The 26684-nt window shown below is 37.3% G+C and overlaps 1 protein-coding gene across 7 annotated transcripts in view; it reads left to right on the top strand.

Moving 5' to 3' along the window:
- The window catches only part of NWD2 (NACHT and WD repeat domain containing 2), a 51063-nt gene that overhangs the window by 18575 nt on the left and 5804 nt on the right, over nt 1-26684 (top strand). For 3 of the 7 annotated variants that reach the window (XM_064418426.1, XM_064418427.1, XM_064418428.1), the window contains exons 2-6: nt 2842-2930; nt 7879-7995; nt 23576-23779; nt 25374-25518; nt 25820-26409. In XM_064418426.1, coding sequence (XP_064274496.1) covers nt 2842-2930; nt 7879-7995; nt 23576-23779; nt 25374-25518; nt 25820-26409 — 1145 coding nt within the window. Of the gene's footprint in view, nt 1-2841; nt 2931-7878; nt 8000-12521; nt 12633-14884; nt 15369-23575; nt 23780-25373; nt 25519-25819; nt 26410-26684 lie in introns of those variants that run through there. The other 4 variants (XM_064418430.1, XM_064418431.1, XM_064418432.1 and 1 more) reach the window with 4 other exon arrangements.

The following is a 26684-nucleotide window of genomic DNA, read 5'->3' as shown; positions in this document are numbered from 1 at the left end:
AAAAAATGAAGTATTTAAAATAAAGAACACTACACATTTAGCTTTTATCACAAGGTACAGCAACACCATTGCTTTGCAGCCAGAATAATATTGCTGTGTTGGCATCATGCAACCCTCTGACTAATTAGCCTTGTTAGCTGTGTACTACATTCTGCAAGGAAAGGATGACTTAGACACTGAAGTATGAGACAAAATTAATGACGGTGGATCCTAAGGAGGGAGCAACTCATCCATCCCTTTTATGTACTGACACAGGCAGCTCTAAGCTGAGAGTGCTGTTTTTTTCACTCCATTCCTAAATATTTGTAGGATGTGTCTGTATTCAGCCAGATCTGCAAGTGAAGTGAATCTCTTGATCATCACTATCTAATACACTTTGATTCACATCATAGAGGGGTCTTGGTGTGCGTGGATTCCTTTTTGATAAAAAACAGGAAGATAACTCCGGGTTCTCACCAAATACATTCCAAATGTTTGTGAGGGTTGAGCTCAATGTAAAGTAAAATGCCCTGAAAAATATGTGGCATTGACATTGAGTCCTTGGGACCAGCTCCTTTACAGCTTTGCTCCCACTAGCCCAGACAGGAGCCGAAGTCTTCCCAGGCAGTGTCCAAGCAGCCTGGATAACTAAGCCAAACCTGCCAGTTCTCCTGAGGACTGCCGCAGGTTACTGCAAGGGGTGCTCAGGTCAGGTCACTAGGGCTAACCTCCCTCCTGAGGGGCTGTCAGCAAAAACTTGGTCAGCCATGAACTTGCCTCCTTGAGTCTTAAAGAGCTCCAAGGATGGAGGAGCTTATCCTGGTGCCCAGCCTGAACTTCCAAGCTGTAGTATGTTATCATTGTCTTTGTTGTACTCTCTAGCATGAAGAGCTTGGCTCCATGATCTTTGTAAATGCCTTGGAAGTAATTGTAGGCTGCATTGGCTCCCTCTTACACTCTTCACTGGACTAAACATGCCCGGATCCCTCTATATCTCTGTGCAGGCCATGTGCTTTTGGCCTCTGTCTCAGAAGCCTCTCCAGTTTCCTCCCCATCCTCCTGATTTGGGGTGCCCAGAGCTGGGCACAGCACTCCTGGTGAAGCCAGGGAGTGTCAGGGAGAGGAGCGCAGTGACTACCCCAGAGAAACTAAGGCTACACCCATCCAAATGTAGCCCAGAGCAGGGTCTCTTATTAACAGTGTTCAGATTGGATATGTAAGAGATCTACACTTCATTGAGAGTGAGATTTAGAATCTCACTTTGCATGGCATGTGGACAGTCAAATGGACAGTAGCAAAGACTTTAATGCTTCTTGGACCATTGTTAGAACACATAAGATAGTATATTTTAAAACATTAAAGCATAAATGCATTGTATTACATTATTCCACTTAGAGGGGATGTTTTCTGAAAGCATCTCTGACTTTTTTCCACATCAGAAGTTTGTGAAGGAAGAGCTGTGGTAATTCAGATAAATTGAATTAAACCTGACTGTACTTTTGAACCTTTTGTTATAGACTTTTTTACCTTGATGAAGATTTCAGGAGAAATAATTATCTGGATGTTTCTGGATTGCTTTCTGTTCGTGAAAAAAGTGGTAATGACACCACACATTTGTGTAATATTTCAAAGATACGCTTAAACATTGAGAAGGATGTTACTCATTTGGTGTAATAAATTAAATTACAGATTTCACACTTTCCTAGATTTTTTAGATGAAAACTTTATAAGTCTGTGACCATGATTTTATGAACAGACATCTGACTCAGGTATATCAGCTGTGGCTCTAAAGCCTTGTTAGATTTTCATATATGTCTCTTCTTTGCAACAATATGGGAAGCGTCAAATCAGTTGTAATCTGTTGTTTTGTTTCAGGGCAGTTACACAAATAATGCAATACCTGCAGTAGACGTTCCCTATCATTTATAAGTTAACACTTCATTTTTCATCACATGGCACTCAGAGCTAGTGGTTTACAACAGCTTTTTTCTGTTTTTGAAAATAACTTAGCAACAGTGCTATCTCTGTGTGGTCTCAACTTGGTTGCAAAATGTAGCAAAATCCATCACATATCATAGTCTTGTGAAAGAGAATAAAATTTATTATCTATACAAAATTTCACTACTAACCGAGTTTATGTCATATTTGATCAGATATGCAAGTGGCATGTTTTATAGAAATGTGTTAATATTTACTTGGACATACTGAACTTAATAATAATTGTGGTGTCATTGCCATATTGTACTTCATAATCAAAACATGTCATTTTGCATGGTAAGAATTACATGATGTCAGAACTGGGTATTTGGTATTATAGGAGGGATCACCTGGGCAAAAGATAAATAATGCTAATAATGATGAATAATGGTTTTAAGATACTATTAGATTAAAGATGATGAAGAAAGTGATACATTTGAGACAATCTTGGTAGTTTATGTTATTGATTTGTTTCTAAGTGTTGAGATCTCTTTCATCTTAGGTGTATCTCTTTTTTCCATGGTGTTTCTTATTTGTAAAATTCAGCTTTCTGGAAACGAAATAGAAGACAAAACAATAAAGAAATTCTGACTGCTGAATTGCAAAATGAATTCAGCTCTACTGAATTGTAATATGCTGCAACATTAAAATGTGTATGAAGCATAATTTTGACACATACAAACACATTTATGTGATTTTACATATATTTACATATGCTAGCACTTCCCTGTGTTTGTACAACATACAATTTGGGGATTAGATCCCAGCACTTGATTTTCATTAGCTCTCTGTGTGTGTTAAGGGTTCATTTTTAAGTGAAAAATCTGTATCCCTGACTAAGAGTTTATATAAATATTGTTAATAGCATATTTTTCCACAACACAGATACAATAGCAGAAAGGAGAGCCTTAAGAGAACATGTGTATCCTAAGCTGAGAGAATTCTGCAGAGAAAACTATGGCCTGGAATTTCAGGTAGGTTTTGTTGTGTTGAATCTTGTATTAATTTGTATTGAAATTAACTCTATTTAGAACAGATAACATTTTAAATATAACTGGTAAAATAGAAAATTACAAAAACTTTATTTTGCATAATCACACGCAGAATTGTTGGGGTTGGAAGGGACACTGGAGGTTGTCTAGTCCATTCCCCCTGCTAAAACAGGTTCACCTGGAGCAAGTTGCATAGGATTGCCTCCAAATAGGTTTTGAGTACCTCCAGAGAAGAGGACTCCACACCCTCTCTGGCGGGTCTCTTCCAGCGCATTGTAAAGAAGTTACAGTTACTCCTCACAGTAAAGAAGTTCTTCCTCATATTTAGGTTGAGCTTGCTGTGCACCAGTTTCTGCCCACTGCCTCTTGTCCTATTACTTGGTGCTACCAAGAAGAGCCTGGCTACTTCCTCTTGACACCCACCTTTAGGTTATTTGTATTCTTGGATAACCCCCTCTCATTTGTATCTTCTCCAGGCTAAACAGGCCTAACTCTCTCAGCCTTTGATGTACTTAAATTATTTTACAAGCAGATTTGAGGTAAATCCTGAATAGATGAAAAAGCACCACCTTTCTTTTAGGTATTCAGAGTATATAAGAAGAAATAATGTTACATCTGAATTACTGTGTTGTGTTTTTAGAAACCATATTTAAGTTCCACTGTAATGTGGAAAATAATTTAACCAGGTGAATGCCAAAACTGATTACCAAAATGAATTGAACTAGGTGCATTTTTATTGTGATTATATACTATGGAACTTGCTTTCTTTAATGTCAACTGTAGCATTCCCATTGCTTCAGTCAGTTTATGTTTTCTTCTCTTTCTATGAGAGACATAGACCCATACACGTCTTTGGCAAGAGCCAGCTGGTAATCAAAAGAGTTGTATTTGATTTAAAACAGGTGTGTTTGGCATCACTGTTAAAGTCACTGCTACTTTAAATCAGATTTGTCCTAATTCACAGTCTTTTATATGTCAGCAGGCCTGGAACCATTTCTCTGCTAAGAGAAACAAATTCAGCTTGTGATGTTGCAAAAATGTTGTTCAGTCTTCCAGAAATTCTGGCTCTGCATCCACAAGTTTTCCTTGCATACTTAGTGACCCCAAAAATTCATCTCTCCAGAGTGTAGCTTGGAAACAGCTAATGCCTTTTATGCAACATCCTGTTCCTCCCAGCGTATTATTCTTGATGCACATGCAGCTGGTTTTTAATCAAAATAACAAGTTCTTAAATTAGGATATTTGGGTTTAATTCCCTGAGTCACAGTGGAGTTGCTGAATCTGCATGATGGTAAATTCCAATGATTTTTGATTATGGCTATAAAAGAATTTCATCTGAAGGTCCTAGCTCATCAGCTGATTGGGAAGTCCCAGCTGCAGTGGTACATGAAAAGAATAGCAAAAGATATTTAAATAATGTTTTTGTTGTATTACTACCATGTGATATTCATCAAAAATATCAACCCCTTATTTCTGTTATCTTTGAGGAGACTTCTTGGTGAAGGAAATGTTTCTTCCAAGTAGATCATAATACACTGAATTCTTTGTGAGAGGACACATGTCTTTCTTCAAACAGATTGTAATGTAGTCTTTAGGGGAGAAACAATTAACTTTACTCTAGTTGATATTTATGGTAGCAAATTATTTTATCATATAGTTTCAACACCAGCATCTTTATGTGATATGACATCTGAAAGACAGCTCTATTGACACAGTTCAGAAAACTGCTAGAAAGCTATCACATTTCTGGGTAAGCATAGTAGGAAGATGTACAAAAATAACCAAGGAAAAGTAGCAAAGCGTTTTGAAAGAGACTCTGAGGTAGACTTTAGTAAGACCTTTTTTTTTCATATTCCAATCCTGATACACTACATTTCTTAGGTTAGCATGAAAAATCAAGACTACATTTTTTTGTGCAGTGTTAAAATATGTAATTTTCAGATACAGGGGTAAATTTATATTTCTCTGTACTGAGCAGAGCACATAACTTTTCATCCTGGTATGTAATCTTCTACTGACTAAACAAGAGCTACCTCGCATGTGACTACCACAAATGCACTACTCAGGACACCCTCTACCTAATAAATCATGACCCCAGTGAAAAGCATTTGAGTACATGCATTACTCCCAAGTTTCACTGAGTCAACTGGCTGCACTCAAAACTGTTTCAGTTGTTGCAAAGCATGAGATCTGTGAGGTGTCATCGATCTGGTGGGAGCTCTTACTGAACATAATCACCATTTGAGTGGAAGCAGAACTGATTATCTTCAGTCACACTATGAATTTGTTGGTTTGATGCCCTTTTTTTCATTGTAATAGAAAATATTTCAGAAAAAGACACATTTATTGGCTAAGAAAGCATATAAGCTGAGAAAAAACTTCCAGAGCTCATGGTGGTTTTGACGTGAAATACAGTACTTTTACAAGAGATGATGGAGAGGTTAAAGAAAGTAGTTGTAACTGAAAATTTTGGGAGGCTAACCAAACATAGTTAATTAGCAACATACACTTCTTCAAAACAATGAACTGTTTCAAATAATTTTCAACAGGATATATATGCTAGAAGGAAAGTAGAATTTTACATTAATGGAATTTTTTGTTCCTTTTTAAGCTCATGAAAGTGATTTTTAAAAAAATTTGTCTCCAAAGCAAAGTCTGTGAAACTGTAAGATTGGTAGGACAAAAGCTAAAGTAAGCAAAAGGAAACACTGAGTAATGAAAGGAAAATCTCTTGTTAGGTGACTAGTGTGGAATTGAACTAGAGCAGTGTCAATCCATTGTGGGTAAGTAACTCTTGCAGAGGGCACTACTTGTTATATGACCTTGGCAGCCTTGCTGAAAGTTTGAGTGTTTGTCACACAGTTTTCCAAGTATAAGTAAACACATGCTTCAAAATCAGATATAATTGTCTCTTTGTTCTATTTCTTTAATTTTGTAAACCCTGTTTATTTTAGTTGGCCTAATGATCAACTGATGAGACCTTTTCTTTGAAATTTAGGTGTCTTTAGGGGTTTGTTCGGTAAAATATTTACTCTTGCAGGACCAAATTGTATCATGTTAAGATACTATGCACCAAAACTGTTACCCCATAAAATAACAAGCAGCCACTGAGCCCCTGCAATTATCTGGTACTCCAGGGAGTTTCTTCTTCACATTTTCAGAATTAATGTGATTTTTGAACAGTTAATTAAAATAGAAATTACTTTCACATTTCAGAGGAACCTCAGCAGCACAATAAATTCATTCAACAAGTAATTAAAACATTTTTTTACTGTATGCTAAGATTGGTATCTAAAGGATTTTATAATGAGAATATTTAAGTCTTATCATACATCATGCAAGTAATCACAGATTAATACAATATGATGTTCGATAATAAAGTTGTATTAATAAATAACTGAAAGTAGAGAGGAAGAGGGCAACACTTTTTTTCTTAATGAGACTAAAAACAAAGAAAAGAAATCTGTGCAAGTGAGAGAAATAGGAAGGTTATTTGAAATGCAGTTTTGTAGAGCAGAAAATGCATGTTCCTGCAAAATTTTTCAACAGAGTTTTTGTAAAAAGTAAAGATATTGAGTGTATTTTCTTGGCAGTGTAAGCTACATTTACACTGCCAAGAAAATACTCTCAATATCTTTATTTACACTTAATGCGTTCCATACCTGGTTTTTTTCACTCATCATGAGTCACACAGGACACTACATGCCATGTTTAGTAACAATGTGCCTGCTGCAGCAGACACTGATGTGAGTCACAAACTTTTAAGGCAGAAATTATCAATGATACTATTGGTAGTGCAATTACACATGGGCATAAATAGCTCTAGGATTTGTTCATAAACTTTGGTATTGGTAAGAGAAATTTCCCAAGAGTAACCCAGCTGTAATCTGCTGAAATTTAGTTTCAAATCAACTCATTATTAGTTCTTATATTTTGGGCAACAGCTAATTTTATGATTCTATTTCTTGCAGAGTGCTTCCACAGAAAAAAATTAAAATAAACTGTAATTTTGTAATATATTCATGTGTTAACACACTTTTGATTGGTTTTTTTAAACTATCCTTTTAGACTTTTTTTTTGGTTAAAGTTACATACCAGATGTTAAGAATCAGTAGTAAATGAGAGAGTAGTAGCCTGTACCATGAGTTTTGTTCCAAAAGTAATTCACACATATGATCACTATCCTTTTAAATTTGATTTCCCACTGTAAGAATTCAGCCTTTTAGTTAAAATGTATAGTGAAATCACAGGTCATCACTTAATTTGTTCAAATAAATATAACATGAATAGTTTCTTCCAGGAGCTTGTTTGCAACTAATTAACGTCATGAAACTGAGTCTGTAGCTAAATATGAAAGTCTGCACAGCAAGCTGTCTGCCACTGCACATCTCTACAATCTCTGCTTCCAAAGTACAAGGATCAGCTAACAAAGGAAGTGTGATAATGTAAAACCATTGCTATTCTTTCTTTTGAGCCATGTGCACAGGATGAGTTTGTATCCTGTGGATGCAAGTGACGCTGGGTGTCAAGTCATGGTCTTGACTATGATCCACAGTGAGATTCCCATTAATTTTCATGGAGCCAGGATCTTTTTTCATTTCTTTTTTCATTATTCTTACCTACCCATTATATGCAATCTAGTAGCAAATAAAAGACTGCATCAAATCAAGATCTTGTCATGCTAATCCCTATATGACTATGAAATGAGAGAATGTCCCAGGAGGGACTATCTGGGAGGGAAGGTAAGAGGCTGGAATTCTCATTTGTATGAGGAAACCCTGCCAGTCTGTGCAAGGACCAGATGTAGAATTCATTGTGTTTTACCGCACTGAAGAGCAAAGCTTAGTGCAGAGGATGTTGGCAAAGCTAATTTTCAATTTGATTGGTAGAAAAGGCATATGATAAGTAACTGTTGTTTACTGTTTTCTAGGTTATAGACCTATATTGGGGAGTAGAAGCAGATGAATGGGACAGTCCTGAGCTGCAGAAGACTCGCATGAAGCTGCTTGAAGATTGCTTGAAAAGTTCTGCAGGTCCATGCTTTGTTGTGGGTATAAAAATAATGTTTTACTTTACAAGAAAAATGTAATGTTATCTATCCTAATGTGCATGATTCAGTAACAAATGCGTGATTTTCTTCTTTCTAAAATACTTTATGCTCACTGCTGTGCATTTGCTATGCAAATATTTCCCTATGCAGCTCTGTAGATTAACAGTGATTACTCAGTATTAGTGGAGAGGAAAGAAGGATCTTTAATGATCAGTCCTCATAGCAAGATGGGTATGACTGTACCACTATCACAACAGAATTATTGACAACTTGTTTAAGGAGGCCACAGTTAATTAACTCTTGGTACTTCTCACACATGCATTGTCAGCTGGCCCGGAAAGACTTACAAAAAAGCAGCAGCAGCAGCAAAGAACTACCTTGTCTGGTCAGCATTTGCTGTTTCGTGTCACAAACCCAGGACAGTTTAGTATGGCAGGTATTAGAGATTGAAGACTGGAGGTCAGTGACAGCCTTAGGAGGCTCTGAGTCTGTGATATCACAGAATCACTAGGTTGGAAGAGACAGTCAAGGTCATTGAGTCCAACCCATGCCATAACAGCTCAACTAAACCATGGCACTGAGTGCTCCATCCATTCTCTGTTTAAACACATCCATGGATGGTGACTCCCCGACCTCCCCAGGCAGACCGTTCCAGAACGCTATCACTCTTCCCATAAAAACATTTTTCCTAACGTCCAACCTATATTTCCCTTGGTGAAGCTTAGGACACAGCAGAATATGGCTGTGTCCTCTGGTTCTGTCACTTGTTGCCTGGAGAAAGAGACCAACCCCCACGTGAATACAACCACCTTTCAGGAAGTTGTAGAGAGTGATAAGGTCACCTCTGATATACTGATAAGCAACTGATTGTTCTCTCTGTGGTCACTTGCTAGACTTCAATACAAAACAGTCTTAAGACCATGCTTTCACTATCCCAAATTTTCTTTTCTGTACTATATTTGCCAAAAAAATACTTTACAAAAGGTACAAATTTTTTCTCATTTGTGTCCAAACGTAGCTAAGTCAACTCTAAATCTTAGTCTTGTCATAATAAGGCAGAGAAAAAACTGCAAGTCCTTGATTATTTTTTTAAGAGAAGAATGTTAAAGATTTTGTGAAGTGAATCCAGTGGGAAGGAAAGGATACAAAACACTGCCTGCTGTGAAGGCTGGAGATCACGTCTCTCCATGCCAAAGATCAGACAAGGAACAGACTGTAGCACGTGTCATTCTGTACTTCTATCACACCCTTACAACCATCTCTCTGGCTCTTATTCAATCACCTGTTTGCCCCACTTCCTTCTTTAGCTTCAGAGCCCTGGAGAACAAAGGCTTCCATAAGAACCCAGCATCTGGAGTCCAGAGTCTGGGCTGGGTTTGGTGCTGTCATGACACTGTTTTTCACAAGCACACACTGGCCCAGATCTCTAGAGAGTTTGGGTAGCTTTCATCTTGTGTGACTATATTTAGTTTTCAGGGTTTATTTTTCTACTTTCTATCTTCTCTTTGATGTAAAAACTGGATTTGGAACAGAAAGGCATGGAGGTTTTCATGTAGCAACACCCAGTGTCCTTAGACATGATTTGTAAAATCCCTGATAGTGAAGGAAACCTTGTCACATACTATTGCTGCATATTTTAGCAGCTCAGAGTCTTGAAGCTTTTAAAAACTGCCTGCCTGATATTGTTACTAAAGAAATCAAGCTGAATCAGAATTTTTAAACAGAATGAAACAGTTAGCAAAGAGGTTGCAGTGAGCCAGTGACTTCAATGTTTTATTTCAGGTTTTCCAAGTATGGGCCAAAGTAGTTGCTCTCCCAGTGACTAGACTGGCAAAATCACAGAAATCTGTTTGTGCACATTTGTTTTTCTCTCTGTTGTACCATAGTGAGATGAAGTTTATTTCATTTACAACAAAAATTGAAGATGATTCTACTCCAACAAGCATAATTATTTTTAATTTATAGTAATATTATGAAAAATTGACTTTGGCACTGCAGGCTTTGGGCAACTTGCCATTTCTTGAGAAAGTTCTATAAAATGTGCCACTTCTTTTCAGCTGGTGGTGGTTTTTTGGGTTTTTTTGGTTGGTTTGGTTTTGGGGTTTTTTTTTCTGGTTATCAATTACCACTTTTTGAATTGAGACCTGGGATTAAATGGAACTATTCAGAATTAGCTACTTGATATATACTGATTTTAGAAAGTGTTTTTAATGGCATTGTAATATTGGATTGAGAGAAAATGAAATTCAGTCCTTAAATTAGTGCAGTGAATAAGTTGGAAGTCCCAAGCTTTTCTCCAAATATGAAACAATATAATCAAAATTAACACGTACTCATAAGGACAAGGAGGAGCACAGTTCTGAAAAAAATGCAAAACTCATTTCCTGTGAACACTGACTTTGGAAATGTACAGTTCTCTTAACTGCTGCCTGACCTCTACTAATACGGGAGAGGGAAGTTGTTTGGATTTTGGTTAGGCTGGGGTTGTTTGTTAGGTTATGGCTTTTGTTTGGGGATTTTTCTGCTGTATAAAATCAGTGCCTATTATATTATGATTTAAATAATTTAAATACTCATAGCTTTTACTGTAGGTAAAATACATACCATGCTATTTTTAATCTATAGAATAATTTATGAAGACTCATTTATGAGGGAAAAATACTTTTCATACAAATTTTATGCTGATATCTGGACTTTGGAATCTACATGGGAAGATTGAAATGCAGTATATTGTGAACTGCTTAAACTCTACATTGCACAACAATGCCAAAGAAAAAATGGATTTGGTGCATCACTGGCACCTTTGCATTTACGTACATCCTGCAAATTATAACACATAGGTGCTTTTCCATCTGCATAGCACCACACAGTCTCTGCCTGAGCTGCTGTCCTTGCATGACTATGTCCTGAAAGATTGTAAAATGAAAAAGAGAAATGGAAATTAAATGTCAGTCTGTTACCTGTAAAGGTTTGCTCAGTTAATGCTTGGGACTGTGCAAACCTTAAAGGTTATCTCCACCTATAATTTAAAACATCTGGGCCAAAGAATATTAAAAACATTCTCAAAATACTCTGAAAAACAACTGGAATTTAGATTAGCCCTCTCAAATTACCAGCAGCTTGTTCATAATCTGAACCTGTTAACAGCATCCATAACCAGTTCTCTTCCTTATTTGCTGATGGAGAACAGATGACCACTCAGAGATATGGGATTCACCAAACATTTTGAACTGGGTCTCACCACGTCCTCAAGAGTTGCCACATCTAAACAAATGTAACCTGAGATCTTGCATCAGGCTTTGTGTTTTCACTGGTCTGCTGAGGTACCCACAAAGTATTTCTGAAGCTCCTCTTTCCACAGACCTATTTGGGATGTGTAAAAGCTCTTTTCTTCACTTTCAGTCCAAGGAGGAAGCAACTGACAGGCCTGAATCCAGGAGCAACACATGAATCCCTTCCTGAACAGTTCCTAGGGAAGCATAACACTCTATAAACTTCCATAGACATAAAGGACCTAGCATTATAAATTTGCAATTCCAAAATCCAAAGTAGGATTTTAAAAGAATATTAGCAATTTACAATATTTGGCGTGTCCTTAAATCACACAGAAATTGCAGAGGAATTATGGTAAAATATGGAATGGAATGTTTCTACTGTTTGTGTCTTTGTGTTCTTCAGTATAAAGCATGCTTTAATTCATGTTCCATGAAACATATTGCTGCAGTCTCTCTTCTTAGTACAAGTGGTTGATAATTAATTTTGAGTGCATTCCAGCTCAGAGAAAATTCCAAATTATGTTATCACTGCTCTGCTGGATCTCCTCAACTTCAGTTTCAGTTCTGATGTTACTTTTAAGGTTTATTCCTAATGTAAAAACTAAATGTACACAAGGTCTGGAATGCCTAAGTTATATTTTGCTTTTGCTTTCCTGGGAAATTCTCCAAACACTTTAAGTTAGGGAGGCAAAAGTCAGTCAAATGTATCTATGCTAAAACATACAGTTCAGGAGGAATGATAAGGACCCAGTGCTTTTGGGGAATTCAGCAGGAGTTATCTGTGCTTGGGCATTTCAGTATTTAATTTTCCCGAAGGACACAGCTCTATTTATTTTTATATATTTGTTTTTAAGTGAATGAAGATAAAATATGTGGAGCCAGACATGGCAGAACAGTTCACCTCTTCCAGTAAAGTAAATTCCAAGAAAGAAATACCAAATTACTACTTTTCTTCTCACTCTGCATCTGATTTTAAAACCATCCAAACAAAAACTCTCTCTAATATAAGTGGTTTTGGGGTCATATCAGAAATGGTTCCATAGGACTATTTGGCATTGAATCTGGAGTAAAGTACATGTCTGCAGATATTAATCCTATTTTAGATTGACTTGGCCAACAGGAAAGATTCTTCTGTAAATAATCAAAGTAGAGCTTTGTGTATTTTGAAACCCTTCAAAATAGACAGTGATCAATTTTAAAGACAAAATACGCAACTTCCCCCCAGCAAACTTTGCTCTTCTTTCACAGCCTCCACACTAAAAGGCAAAGGATGTCCATCCCTTTCCCTATAGTTTGGCTCAGAACAGCACATATACACAGCAAGTGAAATCAAGCATGAGGTGATATTACATGATTAAGGTATTGTAAGTGAATTCTTTCATCTGCTTTAGGGATGGGAATGTATTTTCCTGTGAATCATCTCTGATTCTCTAGATCTTAAATACTTACCCATTTTTTGTACTTAGCCCATTGGAAACAGGTACAAGATTGATCAGACAGCTTTTCCATGTAACACAGAAGCTGCATGGGTTTTTTTATGTAGTCTAAAAATAACTTGCATTTTCAGTCAGAAGACTGCACATATTTTCTGCTAAGCCACTGTACTTCTTTTTCTTGACATAAATACAATTTCTGGTGCTGCGTTCCAGAAAGGTTAAGTATTATATTTAATATGAATGACCATATTAGCAAGAATATGATTAACCTGAAGTCATATTTCCATCATTCTATGTAATGTGTAGAGGAAGAAATAGGCTGCATGAGATTTATGCAATTTATTTTCTCATGACCCTCAAGAACTTTACCAAACCATCTTCTGAGGTAGTACTATAATCAGATAAATGTAATGATCTACCCTACAAATGAATCTGTAGGTCAAAAATCCAGCATCAGCTCTTCTGCAGAAATGAGAGAGATGGAGGGGATTCTAAACCTTGCAATGCTATTTCTGTGTAAAAAAACAGCATACTTTACAATATTTATCAGGCAGCTGGTAAGTTCAAAGAGAGAAATTAACAGTGCTGCTTGCAACTAGCATATATACTTTCCCTTTTCTCAAATATGGACATCCAGTTCAGAGATTCTTTGGTTCTCCAATAACAGACCCAGAAAGAAATACCTACCCCAAAAATAACTAGTTCACTTTTCAGACTGATTATTGTTAAATCCAGCTAGCAGTAGCTGGGTCTTTTTTTTTCTTTTTTTTTTTTCTTTTTTTCTTTTTTTTTAATAATCAGCATGTATAATTTCACAGGATCCCTCTTTCTTCAATGAAAGATGCTAATTTACAAAGTAAAATAGGAAAAAGGATCGGTGTGATACATAGTGATACTGTTATGCATCCCTAAGTTGTTGCCTCTTCTCTCTTAAAATATTTGCGTTCAGTGCAATGTGATTTCTTGGAGTTTGTGTCCTGTTAATATGCAGTGTAATAAGTTTCTTTGTTTCATAACTGGAGAACCTCACAGAGTAACTTTTTATTTCATTACACCTTGAAAAAATGAAGCATAGAATATTTGCTTAGAAAACTAGGGAGACTGCAATTATTATGAGTAAATTGCATGTTCTTTTCTTGTTAGCTCTTTTGCATAGTACAGAAATTACTTTGTACTTTGAAACTGTTTTAAAACACTTTGGTATACCAGTGCTGCTCCTGGCTGGAAACACAGTTCACCAGCTGGCCACGTGCTTTGGCAGGCTGTATCCTCTGCCTCTCAGTCATAAAATGCATGGCACAGGCGTGACAGTGTTTTCATTCAGGTGAGTGGGATATATATATGTATATATTTGCTATGTTTTTTCATTTCCATGGACATTTGCTGCAGAATTTTTGAACTTTTGGCTAATGATCTGTCCCGTTACCTGCAGGCAGTACTTAACAGTCACTGTTTGTATGCTTACCATTAATTGTGAATCAGATAATGTATTATGTAAAAATTAGTGTTAGAAAAGTCATGAAGATATCCCAATAGAAAGGCACTATTTCATTTTTAGCTTGATCTATGCTCTTTGCCTCACCGTTTAACACATAAATACCATCCCAAAATGAGAATGCAGAAACTAAGCTGCCTTTCTGATAAATACAAGAGCATATTTCATAGAAAATAAAGATACGGCCCCTTCTTGCATACAGAGTATACCAAAGAGGGCAGTAAAAATGTGGAGGAGTGCCAGCTTTTGACTCCAATGTTTGGGGTCCAGAAGCCTGTCCTCCCAGGGACTACACTGATAGGCTCAGAGTATTTTCCTCCTTTCTGACTGCATGATACCTGTGTCCCTGGGTACTCAGGAAGGCACATTAAACAGCAGAAGGAGGAGAAGCTTTTTCCCATTAGCCACTCTTCGCCTGTGAGATGCAAGACAGGGTTTCAAATCACAATTCTTTCTGGCTTGGATGAGTGTTGTGATTATTTTACCAAGCAGGGAAGGTTACACCACCATGCCTTCCTCTAAAAGACAATATTGATCTCATTGCTGTTTCCAACAAAGGTGCATGCCCCATTCGCTGTAAGAAGGGCAGTGATTTCACAGACAAGGTTATTGACTTCAGTCTGGGCTATTTGCAACAGTCTTTTAGTAAACCTACCCTTTTGATTTGTTTTTCTACCCAGTTCCACTCTTGTCAAGTGTTACAGGACCTGTCAGAGAGTTGACAGAAATCTGGACTGCAGTAGGAATTACCTGCAAGGTCCTGAGCTTTATGTGAAAGGAAAAATATACATGCCTGTCAAGAAATCTCCCATGCAATTTCAAAAATAGAGCAAAGTGAGAATAACACATTTGTTTAGAAGACAATCAGAGTGAGTGAGCACCTCAGATCTTTAGGCAGAGGTAGGCAAAAATCTCCAGTTCTTCCTCTATGCTATCTTTATTCGCTGACCTCTTCCCTAAATATAATCTTTTTGACTTATTTTTCTCACCTGCATCTATGCTCAGGCTGATCAAAGACCCAGCAATAATAAGCAGTGAAGGAAAAAGCAAGAGGATGAATTTGGTGCTGCATGATCCTGTAGAAGACAGGGACATTTTTGAGGAAGACCATTGAACTTTTCTCAGCCAGGAGAGAGTACTGAAGAAGCAAACTGTATCAAGGAAGTAGGTCATGAATTTCTTCTGAGGAAGCACGTTCAATCTGTATGACAGACTGGTAGCTCCTACACACTATGTCCTGAGAAATTACTCATCCTTATTTCATATCTCCCTACCACTTGGGAAAAGCTTTGAGATTTAAAATACTGCACTGTGGGTGAAGTTAGTTCAGAGTTGAGGGAACTGGTTCATTTACAGCCAGGTTTGACTGCTCTCTTTAATTGTCTGAAAGACAGGTCAAGCATCAAGAAACTTTGCCATCTCTTTTTTTTCTACACCCTTTATGTCAGGAACTGTACTCACAAGCAAAACACTTCAGCACTTGCACTTCATGCTTCCAGTCCCAAATGCAGTCAGTTTTCTTACAAGGTAGTTCAACAGTCCTTTTTGTTTCTCATGAAATTGAAACCGAGACCTTTCTCAAGTTTCTGAAACTCATATAGTCTCCCCAGGGTGCTCCTGCGGCGCCTCCAGGGAAAAAGGGAAAACAGAAATTAGGGCATGGTTCTGTGAAACAACACACTGCAATATTTCTCAAGCCAGGGAACATAAATATGTATCCGGGCAGGTGGGAAAACAATTCTCAGTGTAAAAATGTCTTTATTATGCCTTCAGTTTCCTATTCGCTTCAGCAACTTCAATTAAAAATTGTATTTCTTGTGTTTTCTACAGTCAGCTGAAGTTCTAAATTTAATTCTATTTATTCACAGCTTCAACATATCTCCATAGGTTGAAGCAAATGGAATGAAAAAGCAAATGAAAATGTTTGATACTGCCTGTGGTATCATTGACAAACAGTGTAAAATAACAGTTCCATCGCTGCTGGTACATAAATACACATCCTTTGCATATCAAAATAGAAATACTCAAAATAAAAGGCTTATTTTGCAAGCTATCATTAGCCTCGTTTTATAGAGAGGCAGTCTGAATCAGTGGCAAAAGTATCAGGAACTTACAAGTTTCCATACTGAGATGTAGTAAAAGTAGGAAAGGGAGTTTAGGAGATCTACAGCAGCTCTACTGTTCTGTCTGATAAGCTGCACTGCCTTACAGCTCTTGGCAGATAAGAAAAATGCTGCTCTAAAGGACAGTTTGACCTGTACATCTCAGAAATCACAGATTATGACATTTTTGTGGTTTTTTTCATATTTTTAATTTTTAGTGGTAGTATTTTTGGGAGACTTAATACCAGTACAACATAACTTTTCTCCTTCGATAGGCAAGAAAAGCCATCAAATGTATTTATTTGGAGGACATTCTCCCTGTGTTTCTGTTGTGAGGTCCTTGCACTGTACCTCATTGCAGCTAGAAGTACAATAAAAAGGAGTAGAGGTAGTTATTTTCAGGACATTTCCTGGGCACCATCTACTCTGGAACTCCAGCTTCCTAGAAATCAGCTTAGTTTAACCATAGTAACTACAGCTTTCTTAACCTTGGATTTTGTTTCTGGTACAGCAGCTTGGAGTTTGTCCTAACAAGCAATTAACATGTATATTCCATTGAGATAAATTGAAGTGAACATACTTTTCTGGCTTTAGATCTGATGATTCACTATTGTTTAGCCATTATAATTTCTGCTTTGAATTTGAAATGAGTTGGCTATTGTTCCCTTAAGTTATAAAAAATAATAAAATAGGACATTCTTTTTTGTTTGTTTTTTGGTAGTAAATTCTTGGTTTCAAGGCCTGGCAGGCAGGGACCCAGCTAATCCTGTTATTTTAGTTTTGGGGTTTTTTCCCCAAAAAATATGTCTGGCTGGACCTGCACATTTGATATCAGATAAGTGATTTCTACAGCATATTGTTAGAACAGAGTTACCATATACCTGCAAGAAACCAGAAAGAGCTATAGTTGTACTAAATTTCTTAGGATGGGATGTTAAATAAAAGGCACTTAAAAGCTGGTATACTGACTATTTGTTTCAGATTTTCAAAATGTGGTTTACTGTATATTTGCAGACGAGGATGCCAACATGTTACAATTTTGTGTGCCTTCCTCAACTTGAATGGCTTCCTAGGCAGGTTTGCACGTGCAAATGTGCTGTCTCACCACCTCCAAATGCAATATGAAAGACAAGACATAGAATGTAGTCAGCATGCATGTAAAAAGTAAGATTTGAAAACAATGGAGCATTTCTTGCAGTGACGCTGAAGTGATTCTGTCTCCATACATACAAATATAGCAACTGAAAGAGATTGAAGGGTATTGGAAACTGGTTACAGTAAGTATGCTTTTTAGAAAAAAATATTTGGATTAAATCTGAGGTCTTTTAAGACTGGTCCTAAATATAAATGTCAATATTTCCCTTACTTTTTTTTCTTTATGTGTCTCTTTTGCCTAAAGAAGTCTTATCCACTGCATAGTAACATACATTTTATCACTTAATGCATGTGTGAACATCCCAGTAAGCAGTAGAGAAAAAAACTTATTTGTCTGAGAAAAAATGGCTGTTTGACTGAAAGGTAGGGCTTTAAAGAGGAAAAAAGGTTTTATTTCATAAGAAGGATTTTACTACAAAAGGGAGGAAGCCTAAAAGCAAAGGCTGAGGGTGCCAGGAGTTAGGTCTCTAGCCCCAGGATAAACGGAAGGCAATGAATAGTAAGTGACCACTGGGGAGAGAAGGATCCAGAGGACTTTGTAGCCCTTGTTAGTCATGCAAACCGTGGAAAGATAACATTCATGTTTCTATTGCAATTAATATTCAGTTGCTAATATTCAATGCTATGAGATTGCTTGCACAGAAAGGAGCTGCAGTAGCAGGGCATTGGATGTGTGACTGTGACCCCTGATGAGTGGGGTTTATACCTGGTCACCACAGACTTGTCCTTCTTCCAGTTCAGGAGAGGTTTTGAAACTGGGCTTTTGCACCATGGGTGTGCTTTGTTATTCCATGCTTTGCTCCAGGTGATTGCCCACAAGCTACACCAGATTTCTATGCGAGGCCTCCTGCTGAGGCATGGCATGATCTGGACTGCAATCCACAGTCCACAGTTCTCCTGGGAATGGGTAGAAGGACACCTCTGGGACATCAGTAAGACCAGCCTTTCCTAACCCCTGACAACAGGTGAACTTAGTACCCCACTGTGTTTTAAAAACACTTAAATCCCTCCAGTTTTCAGCCCACAGTGTGAAGCACTGAGCACCTCTTCAATAATGTGAAAAACTCATTCTCCTAATGGAGCTGTTCTACTTTGAATAAGTGATCTTAGTCTAAGCTTATATTAATTTAGCAGGCTGAAATGTTAAGTCACTCAGGATGTCATCACAAGGGGTCAAGGCTTTCCTCCTTCAGTAGTGAGCAGTTTCTGTAAGAATGACAGAGCTGAGAATTAGGAAATCTGCTTCCACTATGTGGTTATGACTAACCATTGCATACCTGTCCCAGCCCAGGCTTAATTCCCTGCAATTAATTCCTGTGTTGCATGGGGACAATAATACTTCTAATTTCTCATGGATCTTGCAAAACCAAATTGTTTAAGGAGTGCTTAGTCCTGTACACAAGGAAGTATATTGTTAAAAAATTATCTGTGGTTTCATTCCTTCAAAAATGATTTGTTGAATGCTTATTCTTCAAAAAGCTGGCAGTCCAGGACTCCTCTGAGAACAGACAGAGAGGCCATATGTATGCACTTCAGTGTCACATGTCTTTGCAAAGACCAAGACACAGGACTGATTCCAAGTAACTCAGCAAAAGATCGTTGGATCAGATCTCTGTTGGCAAAATGGCAAAAAAATTGTTCCTCTTAAGATGGCAAGTACCTGAAACCACTCCATAAATCATTACAAATCTGACTTGTCAAATGTCTTCATTTGCAGATGTCAATATATAATTTCGTAAAAAAAGATTAATTAAAGCAGTCAGTAATTAATATAATTTGCTGTTATTTGACAGCTGTTTTTTATTAAAATTGCCACCATATCTCTTAGCTGGAATTAAATATATCTAAAATTTCAGCTTGTTCTCCTTTAAGATAATGTATGGATCAGAATTTATGAATATTTTAGTGATAATGTCTGAACTAATCATACAACATGCCATGTGAATCCCTCATATATCAAGATTAAATCTAAATTTTCTTTGTGTCCTCCTTTTGATCATGATTGTGACTGCACCTATAATTTTGATGTCTTTTCACACCAAGAATATTAGAATGAAAAATACTTCCCATCATACAGACAGTAGTTTTTTAACCTTTATTTAATAGTGATTTCAGCCTCAACAAAGCACTCCTGATGGAAACAACAATGGATGCAGCTCTGAGCAGCCTTGTCTGTAGGAAGGTGTCCCTGCCCAAGGCTGGGGACTTGGAAGTAGATCATCTTTGCAGTCCCTCCCAACCTAACCCATTCTGTGATTCTGTGAAAGCTAACAAGGCTACTGCTGAGGCTGCTCTGTGTAAGTTCTGTGAAGTTTAGTTAGACACAAATGGTTGCTGAGGGTTTTTTACATTTATCAGCCTGGTCGTCTTATACAGTTCAATCACCTTCAATCTAATGAGTTTTTAATTTGTTTTTTTACTATTAGAGGAAAATGACTCATCAGGTGGGAGGTTTTGGTTCACGAGCCTGCATATAAAACTGTCTATTGATAGTGAACACAGTGTAAACATTACTGTTCCCTTTAAAAATAATTCCCTATAATAATCATCAAAATGCTACAATGTTGTTATCACAAATTGAAGTTTTGGGTTCTTACTGTTGAGTACTATAATATATTTCAAAAGGATCTGAAAATGGTAATTCTTGTTTACAGACTAAGTATGAAACAACATGCAGATTGTGAGAAATTCTGTTTACTTTCAATCCTGTTGCTTCATTTTTCTTTATTTTTCTAAGAAGAAATCTGCATTTACTTGAATGCATAGGGAAATGGAGATGGGGCAAATATTTCCAGAGACTGCTGCAAGCCTCTGACACAGATGCAGTTTAGACACTGAAGCTCCTGAAGGAAAAGTGAAGTTCTGAGATTCTTATTGAGGCCTCTAAGGTTTGGGTGGTTTTGTGGTACCCTGATAGATTACATTTATACAGATAGATAGGAATTTAACCAGAATGACACCAAAAGAATGAAGTGAAGGAGGTACTTCCAGTCCTCACCTCTAACATGGGAAGATGGAGTTTTCACAGCCTGGGTCTGCTGATGGACCCATCCTAAGGCTGTCATGCAGCCTTAGAAACAAACAGTGGATTAAAATTCCAGCAAATACATATAGTCTGTTTATACCCCTTAGTCTTTTTTTAAATTTGCTAGTGCCACTGCTAATGGAAAACATGCAGTGCATCTAGAGAAGATGCATTTGGGTGAAGAACTGTTCCCCAGGAGCCTGGTGTGTTTATGTGGTGTAACCCAGCATTTCAGCGTTAATTTCTCAGTAGAAAACAGCTGCACTTAGCATGCCTCCTGCTCCCAGCCTGGGCTGTGATACCACAGTCCTTCAGAAAACTACTCCAGTAAATGAAGAGTACTCTCCAGTAAAATGAAGAGTTTTGTTTCAGAGCCTCCATTAAAGGGCCAGTAAAACTGGGCTGTAGGTGAGGCTGGTCTGAAGTTACCAGAAAGCAAAGGAGTGACTCCATTAAGAGTTTTCTACCTCATAAAATTTTCTACCAGAATATTCTTCAAATGGTTACATTGAGTCAGGAATTAATACCAAAACCTCAGGTAACTTCTGTGGAACACAGCTGCAGTGCAGTGCCTGGGATGACCCTGCTCTAAATGATACACCTGCTCAGCACTATATTTAGGGTTTGCTGGATCATGTCAAAGTTCTTTTTTATTGTGTTTTGCTCAAGTAGTCAGGAGGATAATCCCTAATACAAGATTATTTACATAATGTCTTTTGCAATGACAGATGAGAGGTATAAAAAAAAGTCATGTCTTTTCATTTTGAAGTGAAACCAGTCATTATTCAACTATAGTACAGTGAAGAGAGAACAGCATAACCTGTACCAGAAAGGCAGAAAAGTACACAGAATAATTCTAAAACAAATTTAGTTGATTAAATGCAATACATTAAAATCAGACATAATAATGTTGACATTTTAGTATTGTTAATGAAGGGCCCAGTTATTGATCTTTGCTGAGGGAACTGTCTATTGAATCCACTGGACTTACGTTTAGAAAAAGTGGAGCCTAATAAATTCTAAGTAATAATTTCTATACAAGGTAAAAGCTCCTCTGAGAGAAATTTATGCGATTTCTATGTCAACCTGAATGTGAAGAAGCTTTCCAATTCAGCATAAGTTATTAACCTCATTTAAATGAAGAAGGAAAATAATACTATATTTTGTTTAACCTCTGCAGCTTCAGAATTCCAAAATTACAGGGCTCTATGAGTAGATCAGAACAGTAAAAGCTTCGAAATTTTCCCCAGCTACCTCATTATGTGAAGCAACACAGCCCTCTCTGAGGGGAGCTACTAGCTGGAATGATCACAAATCAAAAATAAATTTAGATTATAGAAAGACTGGGTCATTTTATTTCATTTCATTTCATTATTATTATATGATTCTGGTTGCTGAACACATACATTCCATTCTCATGACTCCTTGATGTGTGCCCTGAATGGACCTATGGTGGGATCTGAATGGGCATCCAGGAAAACTCAAGTTTCCCCTACAGCCTCTCTACTGGAGAAGCTTCTTGAAGGACCTGGATGCTGTAACTTGTCAGAAACTGGGTCCTGGGCTGTATGAACTATCACAATTCCTACATTCCTTTGCTTCTCCTGAGCAGGGGGCAGAACTGACTTGTTCCTGTCCAGCAGCTCCTTGTCATTGCTGCTCTGTGGAGGGTGGCAACTGCTTGCCATAGAGCCAGCATGGTAGTTCATGAGTTCTCCCTAGTGTGCTCCAGGCAAAAATCAGCCAGGTTAGTTGACACAGTGTCAGGTGTGGTCTGAGCTAACTGGTTTTCCCTGGAAGGATTAGGAAGAGTTGGTGCACTGCTCTGATGTCTGCTCTGGGGCTGCAGCATCTGGCATGGTTAGCCACTGGAGTGCTGTGTGCCAGCATAGCTGGGTTCAGCAAAGTGTCCTGCTGCTTCCTGCCTTTATAATCAGTGAAGCAGGCTTCATCATCGTCATCAGTTATTGATTTTCAGGGTGTTCTGCTGGAACAGTTTAAAACAGCTTCTCATTATGACAAGTGGTTTAAAAATAATGTATATTTAGATATTATTTACAAACATGCTCATTTACATTTTTAGGGCACTGCTATATCTGCATTTGCATTACTTTACCAAGAAACCTTTCTGATTCAAATCAGGATTCTGATACTGTTGGTTCCTCTCCACATTAAGTACTCCTTCTCATTAACACAAGATCTTTGCTGAATACATTTTAAATGAGGAAAGAATTTTTAAAAATTACATTTTAAATTAAGTAAGAATTCTCACTGACTTCCGTGGACCAAGTGCAGAATTGATCTGATGGTCACAAATTTGAAAAAATTGTCAAAAGATTGCAGTAATTTCCTATAACACTATTGTCTATGAAGTTGTAGGACATTACAGTCACATTTTTACAAAATGTTTACAGACAGTAAACTGCAGAATAAATTTATTTTTAAAATCTACATTTAGGCCACCACCACCAGTATTTTAATCCTCATTTTTTAAGGGAAATGTCTCCTGTGCCCCAGTTTAAGAGCTGACTTCCACAAACCTTTACTTTTATGCAGTAGTATGAAAATTGGGTTTGATCAATTTCTGCTTAGTATTTGCTTGCTCCTTGCCCCACTGTTCATTCAGTGGCATGCTACTGGGGCAAAGACAACAAGAATAGAAGACAGCAAAGCAGCTTGTGGTTCTGCAACACTGATCCTTGCTGGTATGAGCCACAATGTCAATTTGCTTTTGCATGTGAGGATAATCTCAGCCTGTGACTAATGGAACTCAATAATACATGAGTCAATACCATGCTAAGTATATTGGCTATTTTTTTCATTCTTTTGAATGCTTTTTGTTTAACTACTAGTTAGTACTATGAGAGACAATGCATCTACTTGAAATTTTCTAAGTTGTCATAGTAAAACATAGCTCAGTACAGTACCCTTAACAGTAATTCCTGTCACACAGTATCTGTTTCCCTTCCTAGTGATTTCAAAGTCATTACACTACTACCAGACCTACTTTTAGGAAATTCAGATCCCGAGAATGCTTTTTGCATAATAAAAAAGAAAAATTTAATCCCTACTTTTCTGTAACTACATAGGGCCTGTTGGGAGAGAAGTATGGGAACATCCGAATACCGGGGGAGGTTGAGTCAGCAGAATTTGAAATGATCCTGGATGCTGCTATAGAGGCCAAGCTAGAGACAAGGATTTTAGAAGAGTGGTACTGCAGGGATGAGAACGCAGTGCCGCCAGCATATTACCTCAGACCAAAGTCAGAAATGCTGAAGAACTACCAGAACACGGTAAGTCACAGTCTCCTGCTCACAAAATGTTCTCTAGCCGTTGCAGTGGCAGGCAGTCCCCAAGGCCAGGCACTTGCTGCTGTCTTTGACTCAGGTTCTACAGCCCTGTCCACAGCTGAACAGCTGCTGCTGTGGTGCCCCTTTCCTGTACACGGTGAAGGAGCAGCCACAGAACACCAAGGAGCACAAGTCCTGCATTGATGTGCTCTCTGATAGCTAGAGCAAGTGAACCTGGGCCATCTGTGCCCTGTTAGGGCTACTGGGACAGTTGTACAGATTTCCCTTCCCTGATGTTGTAATATGGAGAGCTCAGGCTCTTCTGCTTTTTACTGTGCATTTGCTAGATTTCAATGAACAGGACTTGCAGAGGAAATACACATTTTCCCTTCTATCCCTATAGAAGAAAACCTGTCAAACAAGTGCTTAGCACTGTCCTGAGTCAGACATCATACTTTTAACTTATTAACTATATTATAAGATTTTTCAACACTGTTAATTATAATTTTTAAAGCATGCATTTGTCTTTAATTGATGATGATAAAAACTGTATTTATTTCTCAGGGCTCAGTTCTACCTCCTACACATTCAATATATACGTAAGGACATACTTTAGTGTACAAAAAATGAAGTCCTTAAAAGTTTTCACTTCATTTTGAGTGTATATTATATTATTGGGGGTTTTTGTTCTTAAATCTTTGAATTTTTCCTGAAGCTACTGACTGATATGTTACTAAATAAAAAGATGTTCATTACTTAAATGACTTAATATTCATAACTTAACTTAAAAGTGATGTTCATAACTTAAACCTGTAACATAGATGTTGCAACTTAAAGGTGTAACACAGAGATACATCTCATAAACTTACAGAAAGTAATAAAAGATAGTCAGCTCTGTCAAGAAAGAGTTGCTAGGGAATTTGTCCTGGAGATTCCACACTCCAGAGAAACTGGAGACCCCTGAAATATTTCACCAGCAGTAAATGAAACCTAGCTGCTTTACAGAAAGCACCAGCATGGCATTTGCAAGATACCATCTGAAAGGATTAGTGAATTTGTATTAGAGTTCTTCTCTGATGACAGTTGAGATTAGTGTTACTATAGCAATGAATGAATGATTGTAATGTCACATGTAATCCTGCATTTTTAAAATATGGTCACTAATAGAAGGCACTTAATTACAGGTACCAGGAACCCCATTTTCAGTTTTGAGATGCAAGTTTAAATTATTATCATTATTACGTTTCATTAAAGGAGCAATAATTTTAGCAGTATTGCTGCTGCTTTATTATTATTTCAGGCTTGATTTTCAAAACCCTCTTTCTATAAAGGTGTTATTGGCCTTGTTCTTGAAAAATATTGCATTAGCTGCCTACACTAGGGATTTAGAAAAAACTCCAAGGAGCTAACTCTTAAAATTCTAAAATGGAATACAATATGATCATCTGCAGTATAAAACATTTATCTTTTATTGATTTCTGTTAGTGTTTGTGTTTCTCTGTTACCATGTTATTTTTTGCCTTGAATATTAGACTTCTTTCTGAAGTTGTATATGTATGTATTACACCTACTTTTTAACTATGGATATTTTTAAAAGATGGAATCTTCTTCAAATTCCATGAATGAGAACAAATGGCAAGATATATCAGAAGAGATTAAGAAGATTTTTAAGACTGCTGTGAAATTGCTGTATGAGAAAGGAAAAATGAAACACAGCCAAGCAAAGAGATATCTTTCCTCTGGTAAGGTTCACACTAACAATTTCTATGTATTCATTTATTGTCTGTTCTGTCAACCTTTCCACAAACATAAAAATATATTTCTGTTGGCATTTCTCGTATAATTGAAGGGGGGAATAAAGGTTTGTTATGCTGCTTAAGACTAAAACCCATACAAAAGCACTAAGCAAATTCTCTGTGTTTGTTTTTTCTGTTTCTACAGAGAACAAATGCAATCGAGTCTGCCTGTTGGGGGTAGGGCATGTTCTTGAGCTGTTTATAAAGAAAAGTTGACAGAGACTCTGTGTTCTCTTTTCATCCTCAGCTATTGAAGATGAACTTGATTTTGCCTTGGGTAAACAAACACCAGCTTTCCTAAAGAAGTGTGTTTGCTACATCCGGAAAATTGCCAACATTGAGCGTTTTGTTAAAATTCCAGAGATGGGAAAATACATGGACGTGGTACATAAAGCTGGGAAGTTTCTACGAGATCCTGAAGCCCATGAGAAACTGATCAAGCTCAGGGATGAATTCATTCCTACCATTGTCGCATCGTCCAATCTGAGAGTGTACACATCCGTCACCCACTGTGACATGAAACTGGGTTACTCCCAAGAAGTGGAGAGCCATTACATTGAAGGACTTGGTAAACAGTTCTATGAAGACATGATTGACATAATCCAAGCTACAGTGCAGCAGAATTTTGACACGGAGACAGACATGCTGTACGATGAAGTTCTTCAACACTCATCACTATGTAAAACATATTCCACTTTTTATGAATACAGATGTGAGGCATTAAACATTGTTCACAAATATGTTTTACCTAGAAAAATAGGACACATTAACCCTCTTATCATATATGGAGGACCATGCACAGGGAAGACTCTTCTGTTAGCTGAAGCAGCAAAGAAGGTAAATAAGTGTCTTATATACTAAGGTCACGTTGAGAGCATTACTGTGTGTAAAGGCAAACTTAGTTTAATTCTTTCTTTTCTCAACAGATCTATCAGCCCTCCATACATAAAATAAAAATAATAGCACGTATATTTGGCATATTATTGTACACGTGCAGAAAAATATTACCTTTCAATAATGTATCTGTATCATGTGCTTAGCCAAAACAAATGTAGTCATGTCCCCTTTGATGTGAGCTTTTTTGAGCTAAACAAAGATGATACATTATTTGA

This window comes from Passer domesticus, chromosome 4 (genome assembly GCF_036417665.1).
Source record: "Passer domesticus isolate bPasDom1 chromosome 4, bPasDom1.hap1, whole genome shotgun sequence".
Taxonomy (NCBI): domain Eukaryota; kingdom Metazoa; phylum Chordata; class Aves; order Passeriformes; family Passeridae; genus Passer; species Passer domesticus.
This window is presented reverse-complemented; position numbering and strand designations above follow the sequence as displayed.